This window comes from Triticum aestivum, chromosome 2A (genome assembly GCF_018294505.1).
Source record: "Triticum aestivum cultivar Chinese Spring chromosome 2A, IWGSC CS RefSeq v2.1, whole genome shotgun sequence".
Classification (NCBI taxonomy): Eukaryota; Viridiplantae; Streptophyta; class Magnoliopsida; order Poales; family Poaceae; genus Triticum; species Triticum aestivum.
In genome coordinates, this window is record NC_057797.1 from 55,680,239 (window position 1) to 55,697,325 (window position 17,087).

The 17,087-nt window shown below is 41.4% G+C and overlaps 1 protein-coding gene across 2 annotated transcripts; it reads left to right on the forward strand.

The window, feature by feature from the left end:
* The first annotated feature begins 583 nt into the window (after positions 1-583).
* On the forward strand, positions 584-4,293 carry LOC123187413 (importin subunit alpha-4). 2 transcript variants are annotated; one of them, XM_044599276.1, is made up of 10 exons: positions 584-940; positions 1,400-1,496; positions 1,575-1,666; positions 1,750-1,875; positions 1,952-2,134; positions 2,215-2,378; positions 2,474-2,552; positions 3,052-3,180; positions 3,359-3,486; positions 3,622-4,293. In XM_044599276.1, exons 1-10 carry the CDS (start codon positions 638-640, stop codon positions 4,010-4,012), a joined length of 1,692 nt encoding a protein of 563 aa, XP_044455211.1. In that variant the 5' UTR covers positions 584-637; the 3' UTR covers positions 4,013-4,293. The 2 variants fall into 2 exon arrangements, with proteins under 2 accessions (XP_044455211.1, XP_044455212.1); XM_044599277.1 differs by having other exon boundaries at positions 726-940; positions 1,396-1,496.
* Positions 4,294-17,087: the final 12,794 nt, after the last annotated feature.

Sequence of the window (17,087 nt, forward strand, 5' to 3'; positions counted from 1 at the left end):
GTCATCTTTTTTTTTGTTGACAAACTAAAACCCCTGATTACATTCCAATATTAGTGGGGGCAAACCATACATGGAGTTTCTTAGCCTTGGCTCAAATGTGCCTGGACGAACAATAAAATTGTAAAAAAATATCTAAAAGAATCGATTTTCTTTGTGGCAAACATGAAGAAATGTTTTGAGTGCTCCCTCCTTTTTTCTAGTCTGCATATAATTTTTGTTTGAAATCAAAGTATCTTTATTTTGACCAAACTTATAAAAAAATATATCAACATTTACAAGTCCAAAGAAATATCTTTAGATTCATTATGGAATGTAGTTTGATATTATGTATATTTGATATTGTAGATATTGATTTTTTCTATACAAAATTTGATTAAAAATTGTAAATTTTGACTCGACACAAATTTTATATGCGAAGTACAGTAAAAAAGAACGAAGGAAGTACAGTGTTAAAAAAATGGAAACGGAGTTAAAAAAAAAGGAAACGGCGCGGTGGCATGAAAAGACAACGAGCATGTTCCGACCGCACACGTTCAAAAAAAAAAATGTTCCGACCGCACCAGCTCCTCAAACAGGATCCGGCCCGAAACAAAGCAGAGCCCGACCCGAGCCTACCTACCTCGCCGCGTCCGCAGCCATGCCGCGCGTCCCACGGCGGCCGTCCGACGAGGCGCGCCGCGGCGCGTACAAGCCACCGGGCGTGGATGCCGCCCGCTCGCGCCGGCGCCGCGAGGACCGCTTCCTCGCCCTCCGTCGCCGCAACCGCGACACCGGCCTCTTCAAGCGCCGCCGCGAGGAGCCCAGCCTCACCCCCGCCCCCGTCGTGCCTCCCTCCGACGCGGCCGCAGACGCCACCGCGCCACCTCCTCCCCCCGAGCCGTCTTCGCCCCCGTCCTCTCCACCCCCCGCAGACGCTCTGCGGGCTGCTGCCGAAGCTGAGGTGCGGTACTTAGGGTTTTAATTCTGCCAGTGTTTTCGGGTTGGTCGTTGTAAGAAAGTGTAATTTGCCACCATATGTTTGAAATTTATTCATGCTGAGAATTTGGAGAACTCTGTAATATTTGAAGCCACAGATGACGCGCAAAAGATAATTCCAACAGAATAGATGATTACTGCCTGATTTTTCTACCAAATCGCCTCACTGCCATGTTTGGATGAACACACTTACTACTCACTAGTCACTAGTAGTAGTATATAGATTTTGGCTAGTTATCTGCCTGCTTTTGAAAATGTGAACTGTAAGGAGCCCGTGACAAGTTACTCCTATGGTTTGGCAAATGTCAACTGTTTATGCGATGGATCAGATCCTTTCTTTTGTCACAATGCAAGAATTACTTGTGCTGCGCACTCATTATCTTTCTTTCCAGATTTCCTTATTCTGTTTCTTGTACCCAGTTAGCTTGAAGGCCTATCAGAAATGGTGGATAAAGTCTGGTCAGATGACACAGCTACTCAGCTGGAAGCCACAGTCCAGTTCAGGAAACTTCTCTCGGACGGTACTTGACATGTTTAATGTGAGATGCCATTTCTTTTGTGTGTGGCTAAAGATTAACTTGTTATTGTTATATCCGTAGGGAAGAACTCAACCATGATAAAAATCATTAGAGCGGATGTCCTGCCAAGGTTTGCTGAGTTCCTTTCAAGACAAAGACCTCCTCAGCTCCAAGTATGGCCGTCTGTTTGTTCTCTTTTGTTTCTTTCCTTTGTTTTTCTCTGTAAACAATCTTATACTGGGTATACCTTTTGCAGATGGAAGCAGCATGGGTGCTTACCAACATAGCTGCGTCTGATTATACACTGCTAGTTGCAGAGTGCGGTGCTGTTCCAAGGCTGGTAGAGCTCTTAGAATCCCCAGATGCTAATATCAGACACCAGGTCAAAGAATGATACTCCGTCGTACATTATTTTTGAAATGGTTTTGTTACTTATTGTTCGTTCTGTTGTTAAGCAGGCTATATGGGCCCTTGGAAATATAGCTGCAGACATGCCTAGCTGCAGAGAGACTGTTCTTGATCATGGCGCTGTTACGCCATTACTTGCTCAATTTAAAGAAGGCATGAAAGTTTCAGTTCTGAGGACTGCTACATGGGCACTGTCAAACCTTTGTTTTGGGAAATTACCAGCTGAAGTACAAGTGGGTCTCTGTATGATTATATTCCCTAATTAACATGTGAACGGATAATTTGCTAAATCTGTTTTGGTTGATCATTGCAGGTGAAACCAATATTGGAAATAATCAGCCTTCTTATCCATTCCGCAGATGAGAAGATCTTGGCAGATGCATGCTGGGCTCTTTATTATATATGCGATGGTGTGGAAGGTGGCATCCAAGATGCATTAGATGCAGGTGTATGCCCTCAACTTATAAAACTTCTGATGTAAGTTGGTGGACTCAGTTTTGTATGCATTTCCACATATGAGAAAAAACCACTCATGACTCATCATATGAAACACTCTTTTGTCCTGATTTTAGGCATGCGTCAGCTAATATTCTTCTCCCTGTCATTACGTCACTCGCGAGAATTTCTGCGGGAGATGATACTCAAGTGCAGGTTGGTTAAATTTGTATAGACCTATACTATTTGTTTGTTGTTATCCTTTATTTAACCAATATGGATTGTCAGTTAACTGCAACAACGAGATCAGAGGAACCGACTATGTAGTTGGCTGAATTGGCAGGTAGGGTTGGGGGTGGTTGCTCTATTGCCGGAAGTTCATCTTACATTAGCTGCAATGACTGTACCTAATATTGCATATTTACATATTGGAGTCTGACTAGATCATTTTAATTCCTCAATAAACCTCACCGTCTGTTCATCCTCTAACACCACTGTTTGGTAACCAGCCTCACTGATTTCATACTTCGCAAGTTCATATGCCCATATTGCGATCATTTCATGCACACTCCATACAGTATGAAGTTGTGAAACCTTAGGGGAGCTCTGCATGCCTCCGACATAAAATGCTTTGTATTTATTGTAGTTTGCATATCAACAATGCCTTGCCGGTGTTTACTTTGGTGTGGTTGAACCTGTGCAATAATGTTTTCAGGTCATAGTAGAACAGGGCATTCTTCCTTGCTTAGCCCAGCTATTAGCGCGAAATTATCCAAAGATCATCAAGAAACAAGCTTGTCTAATTGTTTCTAATATTACCGGCGGCAGCAAGGATCAGATTCAGGTAACAAGTTATATGCTGATTTTTTGGTGTTTATCCGATAAAGCTAGGCTCCTCCTGCGTTCAGTCGAAGGGAACTGAATGTACATTAGTTGCATTAGTATTTTGCCCTATGTCAACTGAATCTTGCACATCTATGTTATTACTATTACTATTGGTTGATTCGTAATTCTTTTGACAGGCAGTCATTGATGCTGATGTTATGAACCATGTCATTGTCCTACTAAAGACCTCAGAAACTGATCTAAAGAAGGAAGCTGCTTGGGCTATATCAAATGCTGCCTCTGGTGGTTCAAGCAATCAAATCCAGTAAGTCCTAGCCTGTGGTTATCTAGCGTGCTAGTACTCCTCGAACGCAATTGTAATGTTCTTAATTTAATTATTCTGTATGTGCATATGTTGAGCCAAGTGCTTTGCAATGACTTCTTCACTCTCTGACCGCAGGTATTTGGTGAGCCGGGGATGTTTGGAGCCACTCTGCAATGTCCTCAAGTACCAAGACGTTGATCTTGTGTATACGTGTCTGGAAGGTCTCCAAAATATACTCGAGGAGGGTGAGATCGGGAAGCAGGGTAATGAATCCACGACGAACCCTTATGCACAGTTTATTCTGGAGAATGGGGGCTTGGACAATTTGGAGGATCTGCAGGATTTCGACAATGACGCGGTTTACAAGTTAGCCATGAAGCTCCTCGAGAAGTATTGGGACGAGGAAGTAAGCGATGACGCAAACTTGACCGCATCCAAAGACGGCCCTGCAGAGAATGTGGAGACGGTGCCGGAAGAAGCCACACAGCCACCGGTACCAGCGCCCAGCTCAGAGGGAATCGAGTGATCCCAGACTCTGCTAAATCCTTTTTCCTTGCATCAAGTATCAACAGTCGTACGATCATGGCCAGTGTAGAAGATATGTTGTATCAGCGTGCAAAATTTGTTCTCGTGAAATTTCTGTAGGTTGCCACTGTACTGAAAATCTGTTTTTGGGTGAGTAAACTCAGTTTTGACACATGCTTCCTATCTAGTGGGGGTGATTGAGGAACTGATCCTGGGACCTCCATGAATCATGATCTCTGTTCGACACTGCAATTTGATACTACCTACTCCCTCCGTTCCAAATATTTGTCTTTCCGGAGATTTCAACAAGTGACTACATACAAAGCAAAATGAGTGAATCTACACTCTAAAATATGTCTACATACATCATATGTTGGACTCTTTATTTGAAATGTCTAGAAAGACAAATATTTGAGAACGGAGGAAGTACATATGTTTGCTATAAGAAGTTATCAAAATTATGTTTCCCTGCTACCAGAGTGTGTGTCACCGAGATACCGATGTACATGGCCTTGCAACATGTACTTCCGGCACAGTATAATATGTAGGTGTACCGCCTTGCAACATGTACTACCCTACCCGCACAGTAATATTTACTCTCACGGTGCAACATGTAATGCCGGCATGGTGCAATTATTAAAACCATTAAGCTATGCGTGAAGGGCGGCCAACCAGCTATGCCATATGGCGCAAGCTGGTTGGCCGCGGTGAGAAATCTTTTGCAATTTTTTAGATGAAGGTGTGGATTATTTTTTAAATGTATTTTTTTTAGATAGAGATGAGGACCTCTGATATTTTTTAAATGGTGGGTATGCAAAGTGGCACTTGCTGGTAGGCTGTTGTGGTAAAAAAATTAGATAAAGATGAGGATTATTATTTTTTGAGATTTTTTTAGACAGGGGTGAGGACTCTATGTATTTTTTTTAAATGGAAACATGCGCACAACTTTCTTTTAAGCGGCGCCACAGGGTGGCGCCCCAATCACTAGTCTATACTTACATTGCACTCTGGTGCGACATGTACATTTCGTGCAATGCAACTTGTACTCTCCCAAAAGAACACCGCCACGCTTGTTTGTGGTGAGGGCTTCTTCGGTGGTCGTCGATGGTGGGGTCGGAGTCGCCCTTGCGGAGGTGCGATGACGATAACGCCGGATTGCAATCTCGACGACGCTTTTCTCCCTGACGACGTGTGTGTGTTCTTGTGTGGGTTGCCAGGTTATCCTGGGTGCCTTGTTTCTGCGGACGTGTTGTAACAGTTTTCGCTCGATTTTCCATTAATTAACCGGGCTATTCTCTTCGAACTTTTTTAATGAATCGGGTCCTAAGGAACCATGTTTCAAAAAAGAACACCGCCCGGATTCGCTCGCCCGTGCATGGCAGCATGCTATAGTGTGTTGTGAGCGTGCAAGTATGCTGAGAAACTGGATGTGGCCTCAGGTGGAAGTCGTGACAACCGCATGATCTTTGCTCAATTGACCTGCACGCAAAAAAAGAGAGAAGAAACATTGTTTGACCCTGCAGTTTGTCATGAGTCATGACGGCTGGTTGCCTACACTCTTTGCACATGTGATTGCTATTAACAAGAGTTACAATTCTTCTTCTCTACTACCAGAGCATTTGCCGCCGACCATATTTTACCAAGAATCGACGACGATGGTGACGGTGCATGGGTAATCACTAAGTGCGTGGCAAAGCACGGCATATCATAGCTTAGCCAGTTTTTTTTTCTGATAAAAGGCGCTTTATTTCTTAAAAGGTTTAAATATTATACCCAGCTCTGCATAACTGAGATGCACACAGTCATAATCAAGTTCACGTTCCAAAAAAAGAAAAAAGACAAAATACAAATAATCATGTGAAGACCGTTTCTCTAAAGGGCGCTTTATTGCTTAGCCAGTTTTGGTTTGTGCTTTGTGATGCCAAATTGCCCACATGGATGATAAGCTAATTTTGACTTAGCCTGCGGCTCTGTTGGATACGTCAAATCGATTGTCTCCGGTACAAGGTGTTGGCTTCCGTCGATCGATCGCTGTCTATGTGTGTACAGGCTCAGATGACTAGCTTTGCATCCAGCTGCACGCTCAAACTGGCAAGTTTCAAAAAGACTTTGGCATAATGGCATGCATGGAGAGATAGATATGCATACAACCATATGTATTGTCGATTTCGAGTAGATGACTTGTGCGGTCCGATGGATGGATGCTTTGGACTTTTGCGCTTTCGGAAGTCGCCGAGCTACCTTTATCTTGACTTGCAAAAATGCACGTTTGTTGTAAGTTTGTGGCCAGTTCTACAAACGATGATGATTGGCGGAGATCCTGAATATATTATATTACTCCAAAAGGGCTGGAAACGAGAGTTACATCATAGGTTGCAGTGAGAGAAGAGGAATAGGTGCCAAGACAAAGCGGCATGCCTACGGACCGGGTCTTTAAAATGAAAGGCCCAAGGCATGAAATCTGAGATTACATTGCATAGGGTATCCAAGGCTGAGTGAGTCCCAGAGCGGAACACCTGTGCGTTACGAGAGCCCCAAAGTTTCCAGAGGATGACAAGGGTGACGGTGGGCCATATGTTGATGTCGAGGCAAGGTGGGGTGATTGTATCCCACAAATGGTTGATGTCGAGAGGTGGGCGAAGTCGTAGCAGCTACCACACCTGGACGCTCTAGGGCACAAGATGACCTGGTGAAGGCGTCGTTTGAATAGAAAATAACCTTAAACTAAAAGCAACTTAGAAAAGTCATGGAAGCTTTTGATTTATACAAACATTTATCCAGTTGTATCATGTTCTGTATAATACAATGAGTAACAAAAACTGATGACGTACATATGTTATCTTCCAAGTGAGAAAAAACATCATTGGTGGATGGAAATGTAGCTACATAAATGAAAATGAATGACACAAAAGTGGTAGAGAATAACATGCCACACAAAAACACAAGATAATCATCCAAAAAAAACTGATGTAAGCATGAACTCATCTGTATACACACTCTCGGTTATGGGAGGGGCTGTGTTCAGCTGGAATTTGAGAAGGCATATGATAAAGTGAATCGGAATTTTCTTTTTCATGGGTTGAAGGAGAGAGGGTTTAATGACACACCTAGATGGAAATGTAGCTACATAAATGAAAATGAGTGACACAAAAGTGTCAGAGAATAACATGTAACACAAAAACACAAGATAATCATCCAACAAAATACTGATGTAAGCATGAACTCATTTGTATATACACTCTCGGTTATGGGAGGGCCTGTATTCAGCTGGAATTTGAGAAGGCATATGATAAAGTGAATCAGAATTTTCTTTTTGATGGGTTGAAGGTCAGAGGGTTTAATGACACACCTGGATGAAATGGTCTGGACCAACTGTTGACGGAGTGACTCTTAGTGCCAAGATTATTGATGTTATTGGGAAGAAAAGTTAGCTTCAAAGGGGTTAGTCAACATTATCCTCACCTTCCCTATTCAACATTGTTGCAAATTGTCTGCAGCAGATGGTCATTTGGTTTAATGTGATGGGCAGATTGTTGTCTTGATCCCACACCTAATTGGATGTACCGCAGTATGTTAATCACACTAGAATGTTTATACAAGGTAGTGTTGAGAGTGCTAGGATTTTGAAATTGTTGCTTTATTTATTTCAGCAAATGTCTAGTTTAAACATCATTTTCCAAAAAAAGTGAGGTGATGATGGTGTCACGTGATGGAAAAACACAAAGATATGCCAATATGGTGATTGACCTATGAAGTATTTCGGATTCCCAGTGTGTGGAAGCATGCTACATGTGGTGGACCAGGTGCATGTGGAGGATAAATTGATAAAAGGATTTGACGGGGTCTTATACCCAAGGTACCTAACAATAGCATGGGGTGAATATTCTCGTGTGTGCTTGTTTGCTTTATCACTAAGTAGTTTTTATTTCCTGTTCTAAGTTGTTCTCTCTCTTTAGTTCATATGGAACACGAAACACCAAAAGAATTAGTTGTACCTGCTACTCATGGAGATGGGGAACCTCCTAAAACCCTTGATGATCGTTATGTGAAAGATATTATGCACTACTTTGATAATCCTGAGAAAACCCATTCAATTTGATAATGACAGTAACGTTGGATCAACGTGAATACTTTAGGGATTATCGGTTGACTCAAAAGGGAAAACTTTTATGGGATCAAATTGAAATGTTGCAATGGTATGCTTGGAATCTATGCTTGAGATATGATTATACTTGCTGCTCTAAGATTGAGGTTCCACACCTTTCCTATGCATGCGAATTTAATGATAATGAAACCTTGGCTTCTTATGCTAGAGGTATATATGATTATTATGATGTGGAATGAATAGAAGAGTTTGTTGCTTTTAAGGGTGCTTATGAAATTGAATCTTTGTTTGAAAAGTTTGAAGATTTTGATGATTCAGTTTATAGACCTGAAAATCTTGCTATCCTTAAATATTACTATGATAATTATAAATACAAATATGATATTGATGTATTTATTGAGAATAACCCCGCTGTCCAAGAAAAGACTAATATTTTGCAGGAGTCTATGGAAGAAGAAATTGATAAAACTGTGAGCTCATTGGATGAAAAAGATGATGAGGAGAGCGAAGAACAAACGGATGAAGAACGGATTAGCTACCCATGCCTACCTTCTAATGAGAGTAACTCTTCAACTCATACATTGTTTAATGCCCCTTCATGCTTTCCGAAGGATGAATGCTATGATAATTTCTATGATCCCATTGATTCTTTTGAAATATCCCTTTTTGATGAATTTGATGCTTGCTATGCTTGTGGTCAAGATGCCAATATGAATGGTGCTCATGGAGATGAACTTGCTATTGTTCCTTATGTTAAACATGAAATTGTTGCTATTGCACCCACACATGATAGTCCTATTATCTTTTGGATTCTGCCAACTACACTATATCGAAGAAGTTCGCACTTATTAAGGATTATATTGATGGGTTGCCTTTTACCGTTGCACATGATGATTTTGATGAATATAATATGCATGTGTTTGCTGCTCCTACTTGCAATTATTATGAGAGAGGAACTACATCTCCGCTTCTCTATGTTTCCAAAACAATAAATTGCAAGAAAATGTTATGCTATGTATTGGCATTTGCTTGATGTGCATGAATTGTTCTTGTATGACATGCCGATGCATAGGAAGAGAGTTAGACTTCGTCATTGCATGATATATGTTGCTTTGTGCTCACTACTAAATGCCAAATCATTGTTAATTAAAATTGGCTTTGATATACCTTGGGATCCAGATGGATTCATTACTTGAGCACTTTATGCCTAGGTTAATGGATTTAAAGAAAGCGCTGCCAGGGAGACACCCGAAAGTTTTAGAGAGTCATTTATTTCTGTTGAGTGCTTTTATAAAGTTAAAAAATATAGGGGAACTTAAAAACTTTTTCACAAAAGAGAAGCGATTGGAAGTTTTTTTTTACCTGGAAGACTGCAGGGCTTACACCCTACAACATTTTATTGAAACTGGCAAAAGAATATACAGAAGGTTCCTAGAGGAAAGGAACAAAACAGAAAAGAAAGACTATACAAGCTAGGCTAAACTAATCACTAATAGCTAAAAAGAAGAAAGAAAAGAGTACATTTGAGAAACACCTCAAGGAGGCAGGAAATAAATCAATTTGATCAAAGCTTCTCTCTGTATGGTCTTGATCCTGTATGCTAGGAGAGAGATGTCATGGATAAATCCATTCCTCCACTGCCTGAAAGTAGGTCTGATGTGCCTAAAGGCTCTATCATTCCTGACGTTCCAAATATTCCACCATGTAAGTAAGACCACTTCTGAGAAGAAGGGTTTATTAAAATCCTTCCTAGCATGAAGCGCAATGTGCACCATGTCCTGACTATTCAACCAGCTTATTTGAAGATAATTCCACACTCTCATACTAAAGTTGCATTGAAAGAACAAATGGTTCCTGTCCTCAAGCACTCCCGTGGGGCAAAGTACACATTCAGGTCCATCATTAATTCTCCAATGCCTGCGCTGAATCATATCCTTGGTGTTTACTCTGTCCATAATGACAAGCCAGGCAAACAAGCGATTGGAAGTTATGCATTGGAGAAGTGAGGGTCGACCTTGAACACTTGTGTTCATGCTTGTGGAAACAATGTCGAATTTTTCATGAAGATTCTCACAAAAATAATTATCCCCTTGTACAATTCCATTGTATTATAAAAATAATGTGCCAAGATTTGCCTTTAGAATGTTTAGATTGCGTGTTGGTTTGTGCGGTGCAAAACAGAAATTTTGGCTGTAGTGCGCGATTTTACATTTTTTACTGGAACGTTAAATGGTTTTGAAACCTTTTGCACTGTCTTGCTATACAAAATTTTTATTTTTCCTATTTTTTCAGAATTTTTGGAGTACCATAAGTATGGTGAATGTTTAGATTACTACAAACTATCCTGTTTAAGACAGATTCTGTTTTTGATGCACTGTTTTGCTCGTTTTGATGAAACTATCGATTTTTATCGGTGCTATAAGCCATGATAAAGTTATATTACAGTAGCTACAATGCAAAAATAAAATATGAATTGGTTTGCAACAGTGCTTAGAGAAGTGATTTGCTTTATTATACTAACGGATCTTACCGAGTTTTCTGTTGAGTTTTGTGTGGATGAAGTGATCAAAGATCGAGGATGTCTCGTTATGAGGAGAAGGAGGAGAGGAAAGAGCTCAAGCTTGGGGATTACCAAGGCACCCCAAGTAAATATTCAAGAAGACTCAAGCGTTTAAGCTTGGGATGCCCCGAAAGGCATCCTATCTTTCTTCAACAAGTATCAATATGTTTTCAGTTTCATTTCGTTCGCGTGACTTGTGCAAATCTTGGAGCATCTTTTGCTTTTACTTTTCATTTTTCTTTTATGCACCATGCTGGTATGAGATAGTCCATGGCTGATTTATAGAATGCTCATTGCACTTCACTTATATCTTTTGAGTATGGCTTTATAGAATGCTTCATGTGCTTCACTTATATCATTTGAAGTTTGGATTGCCTGTTTCTCTTCACATAGAAAACCGTTGTTTGAAGAATGCTTTTTTACTTCACTTATATTTGTTAGAGCATGGACTTTTGTAGAAAGAATTAAAATCTGATGTTTCACTTATATCTATTTAGAGAGTCAACAAGTATTGGTCAATTGCATGGTTAGTCATAAAATCCTACATAAAACTTATGGATCACTAAATATGATATGTTTGATTCCTTGCAATAGTTTTGCGACATAGAGATAGAATATGTGGGAGGTACTAGTAAACGGTTGTGGTTAGTAAGAATATTGGTGTTAAGGTTTGTGATTCCCGAAGCATGCACATATAGTCTCTCGTTATGCTATGATGTTGGAGCATGATTTATTATTGATTGTCTTCCTTATGAGTGGCAGTCGGGGACGAGCAATGGTCTTTTCCTACCAATCTATTCCCTTAGAGGCATGCATAGTAGTACTTTGCTTTGAGGGCTAATAAACTTTTGCAATAAGTATATGAGTTCTTTATGACTAATGTGAGTCCATGGATTATACACACTCTTACCTTTTCGCAATTTGCTAGCCTCTACGGTACCGTGCATTGCCCTTTCTCACATTGAGACATGGTGCAAACTTCGCATGTGCATCCAAACCCCATGATATGATACACTCTATCACACATAAGCCTTATTATATCTTCCTCAAAACAGCCACCATACCTACCTATTATGGCTTTTCCATGGCCATTCCAAGATATATTGCCATGCAACTTCCACCGCTTCCGTTTGATGACTTGAGCATTCATTGTCATATTGCTTTGCATGATCATATAGCTGACATAGTGTTTGTGGCTCAGCCACCGTTCATCATTTTGCATACATGTTACGCTAGATCATTGCACATCCTAGTACAACCAGAGGCATTCATCTAGAGTCATACTTTGTCATAGGTATCGAGTTGTAATTTTTATTTCTTTTGAGTTATAAGTAAATAGAAGTGTGATGATCATCATTATTCATTTTTAGAGCAGTGCCCCAGTGAGGAAAGGATGATGGAGACTATGATTCCCCCACAAGTCGGGATGAGACTCTGGACAATGAGACAAAAAATATGAAAAAAGGAAAAAAAGAAAAAAAAGAAAGAAAGAAAGAAAATTTAATAAAAAGAGAGAAGGGGCATTGTAAGTATCCTTTAACACACTTGTTCTTCAAAGTAGCACCATGTTTTTCATTTGGAGAGTCTCCTATGTTGTCACTTTCACATACTAGTGGGAATTTTTCATTATAGGATTAGATGCACACCCACTTAGTTTTCATATTAAGCTTTCATACACTTATAGCTCTTAATGCATTCATTGCATGACAATTCCTACTCCTCACGTTGATATCAATTGATGGGCATCTTCATAGCCCGTTGGTTAGCCGCATTGATGTGAGACTTTCTTGTTTTTTTGTCTTCTCTATATTTACCCCTATCATCATACTCTATTCCACCCGTAGTGTTATATCATGGCTTGTGCTCATGTATTGCGTGAGGGTTGAAAAAGCTGAAGCGTGTTAAAAAGTATGAACCAATTGCTCGGCTTGTCATCGGGGTTGTGCATGATAAATACTTTGTAGCGATAGCTTTCTTTAGCGTTGATATTTTGAAAGACATGATTGTTTGTTGGGATGCCTGAGTATTAATATCTTTATGTCAAATTATAGACTATTGCTTTGAATCACTTATGTCTTAATATTCATGCCATGACTAGACATATGATCAAGTTTATGTTAGGTAGCATTCCACATCAATTTTTTTATCATTTACCTGCTCGAGGACGAGCAGGAATTAAGCTTGGGGATGCTGATACGTCTCTGTCGTATCTATAATTTTTGATTGCTTCATGCCAATATTATACAACTTTTACATACTTTTGCCAACTTTTTATATGATTTATTGGACTAACCTATTGATTCAGTGCCCAGTGCCAGTTCCTGTTTTTTGCATGTTTTTTGTATCGCAGAAAATCCATATCACATGAAGTCCAAACGCGATAAAAATTTACGAAGAATTGTTTTGGAATATATTTGATTTTTGGGAGTTGGAATCACTGCAAACGGAGTCCCGTGGTGGGCACAACCCACCAGGATCCGACCCTTGAGCCAGGCGTGTGGTGGTGGGTTGTGCCCACCTCATACGTCGCTTGGAGCTCTACTTCGGGCGCAAGGAAGCTTATATCCGGGAAATAGTGTTAAAATATCAGCGCAATCGGAGTTACAGATCTCCTGGAATATAAGAAACGGTTTTAGGCCAGATCTGGGGAACACAAAACAGAAGAGAACAGAGAGGGAGATCCAATATCGGAGGGGCTCCCGCCCCTCCGCAGCCATGGAGACCAAGGACCAAAGGGGGAACTCTCCTCCCATCTAGGTGGGGGGGGGGAGCAAGGAAGAAGAATAAGAAGGGGGCTCTCCCCCCTCGCTTCTGGTGGCGCCAGACTGCTGCGGGGGCAACGATCGGGACGACGATCTATATCAACAATCTTGCTACTGTCAACACCAACTTTCTCCCCCTCTATGCAGCGGTGTAACACCTCTTCTCCCCGCTGTAATCTCTACTTAAACATGGTGCTCAACTCCATATATTATTTCCCAATGATCTATGGTTATCCTATGATGTTTGAGTAGATCCGTTTTGTCCTATGGGTTAATCGTGGTCTTGGTTAGTATGATTGTATATTTTATTTATGGTTCTGTCCTACGGTGCCCTTCGTTCTCGCACAAACGTGAGGGGCCCCTGTTGTAGAGTGTTGCAATATGTTCATGATTTGCTTACAGTGGGTTGCGAGAGTGACATAAACTTAAACCCGAGTAGGTGGGTTATGGCGTATGGTAGTAAAGAGGACTTGATACTTAATGCTATGGTTGGGTTTCACGACCTTAATAATCTTTAGTAGTTACGAATGCTTGCTAGAGTTCCAATTATAAGTGCATATGATCCAAGTAGAGAAAGTATGTTAGTGAAGGAAATATGCCCTAGAGGCAATAATGAAGTTATTATTTATTTCCTTATATCATGATAAATGTTTATTATTCATGCTAGAATTGTATTAACCGAAAACATAATACATGTGTGAATACACAGACAAACAGAGTGTCACTAGTATGCCTCTACTTGACTAGCTCGTTGATCAAAGATGGTTATGTTTCCTAACCATAGACATGAGATGTCATTTGATTAACGGGATCACATCATTAGGAGAATGATGTGATTGACATGACCCATTCCATTAGCTTAGCACCCGATCGTTTAGTATGTTGCTATTGCTTTCTTCATGACTTATACATGTTCCTATGACTATGAGATTATGCAACTCCCGTTTACCGGAGGAACACTTTGTGTGCTACCAAACGTCACAACATAACCGGGTGATTATAAAGGTGCTCTACAGGTGTCTCCAAAGGTACATGTTGGGTTGGCGTATTTCGAGATTAGGATTTGTCGCTCCGATTGTCGGAGAAGTATCTCTGGGCCCTCTCGGTAATACACATCACTTAAGCCTTGCAAGCAATGCAACTAATAAGTTAGTTGCAAGATGATGTATTACGGAACGAGTAAAGAGACTTGCCGGTAACGAGATTGAACTAGGTATTGAGATACCGACGATCGAATCTCGGGCAAGTAACATACCGATGACAAAGGGAACAACGTATGTTGTTATGCGGTCTGACCGATAAAGATCTTCGTAGAATATGTAGGAGCCAATATGAGCATCCAGGTTCCGCTATTGCTTATTGACCGGAGACGTGTCCCGGTCATGTCTACATTGTTCTCGAACCCATAGGGTCCGCACGCTTAACGTTATGATGACAGTTTCATTATGAGTTTATATATTTTGATATACCGAAGGTTGTTCGGAGTCCCAGATGTGATCACGGACTTCACGAGGAGTCTCAAAATGGCCGAGACATAAAGATCGATATATTGGACGACTATATTTGGACACCGGAAAGGTTCCGGGTAAGATCGGGACAATACCGGATCACCGAGAGGTTATCGGAACCCCCCGGGAGGTATATGGGCCTTATTGGGCCTTAGTGGAAAGGAGGGGAAAGGAGCAAGGGAGGGGGCGCCCCCCCCCAAGCCCAATCCGAATTGGAAGGGGGGCCGGCCCCCCTTTCCTTCCTTCCTCCTTCCTCTTCCTTCCCTCTCCTACTCCTAATAGGAAAAAGGGGAGTCCTACTCCCGGTGGGAGTTGGACTCCCCCCCTTGGGCGCGCCACCCTCCTTGGCCGGCCCCCTCCTCCACTCCTTTATATACGGGGGAAGGGGGGCACCCCAGAGACACAACAATTGATCATTGATCTCTTAGCCGTGTGCGGTGCCCCCCTCCACCATAATCCTCGATAATATTGTAGCGGTGCTTAGGCGAAGCCCTGCAACGGTAGAACATCAAGATCGTCACCACGCCGTCGTGCTGACGGAACTCATCCCTGACACTTTGCTGGATCGGAGTCCGGGGATCGTCATCGAGCTAAACGTGTGCTAGAACTCGGAGGTGCCGTAGTTTCGGTGCTTGATCGGTCGGGCCGTGAAGACGTACGACTACATCAACCGCGTTGTTATAACGCTTCCGCTTCCGGTCTATGAGGGTACGTAGACTACACTCTCCCCTCTCGTTGATGTGCATCACCATGATCATGCGTGTGCGTAGGAATTTTTTTGAAATTACTACGTTCCCCAGCAGTGGCATCCGAGCCTAGGTTTTATGTGTTGATGTTACATGCACGAGTAGAACACAAGTGAGTTATGGGCGATATAAGTCATACTTCTTACCAGCATGTCATACTTTGGTTCGGCGGTATTGTTGGATGAAGCGGCCCGGACCGACATTACGTGTACGCTTACGCGAGACTGGTTCTACCGACGTGCTTTGCACACAGGTGGCTGGCGGGTGTCAGTTTCTCCAACTTTAGTTGAACCGAGTGTGGCTACGCCCGATCCTTGCGAAGGTTAAAACAACACCAACTTGACAAACTATCGTTGTGGTTTTTGATGCGCAGGTAAGATTGGTTCTTGCTAAGCCCGTAGCAGCCACGTAAAACTTGCAACAACAAAGTAGAGGACGTCTAACTTGTTTTTGCAGGGCATGTTGTGATGTGACATGGTCAAGACGTGATGAGATATAAGTTGTTGTATAATATGATCATGTTTTGTTGAAGTTATCGACAACTGGCAGAAGCCTTATGGTTGTCTCTTTATTGCATAAGATGCAAGCCCCAAATAATTGCTTTACTTTATCGCTATGCGATAGCAATAGTTACAAGAGCAATAGTTGGCGAGATGACCATGTGACGACACATTGATATAGATCAAGATGATGGAGATCATGGTGTCATGCCGGTGACGATGGAGATCATGACAGTACTTTGGAGATGGAGATCAAAGGCGCAAGATGATCATGGCCATATCATGTCACATATTATGATTGCATATGATGTTTATCTTTTATGCATCTTATTTTGCTTAGTTCGACGGGAGCTTTATAAGATGATCCCTTACTAAAATTTCAAGGTATAAGTGTTCTTCCTGGGTATGCACCGTTGCCAAAGTTCGTCGTGCCCATACACCACGTGATGATCGGGTGTGCTAAGCTCTACGTTCATCTACAACGGGTGCAAGCCAGTTTTGCACACGCAGAATACTCAGGTTAAACTTGACGAGCCTAGCATATGCAGATATGGCCTCGGAACACTGAGACCGAAAGGTCGAGCATGAATCATATAGTAGATATGATCAACATAATGATGTTCACCATTGAAAGCTACTCCATTTCACGTGATGATCGATTATGGTTTAGTTGATTTGGATCACGTGATCACTTAGATGATTAGAGGGATGTCTATCTAAGTGGGAGTTCTTAAGTAATATGATTAATTGAACTTTAATTTATCATGAACTTAGTCCTGGTAGTATTAGCATATCTATGTTATAGATCAATAGCTCGCGATGTTGCTCCCCGTTTAATTTTATATGTTCCTAGAGAAAACTAAGTTGAAAGATGTTAGTAGCAATGATGCGGATT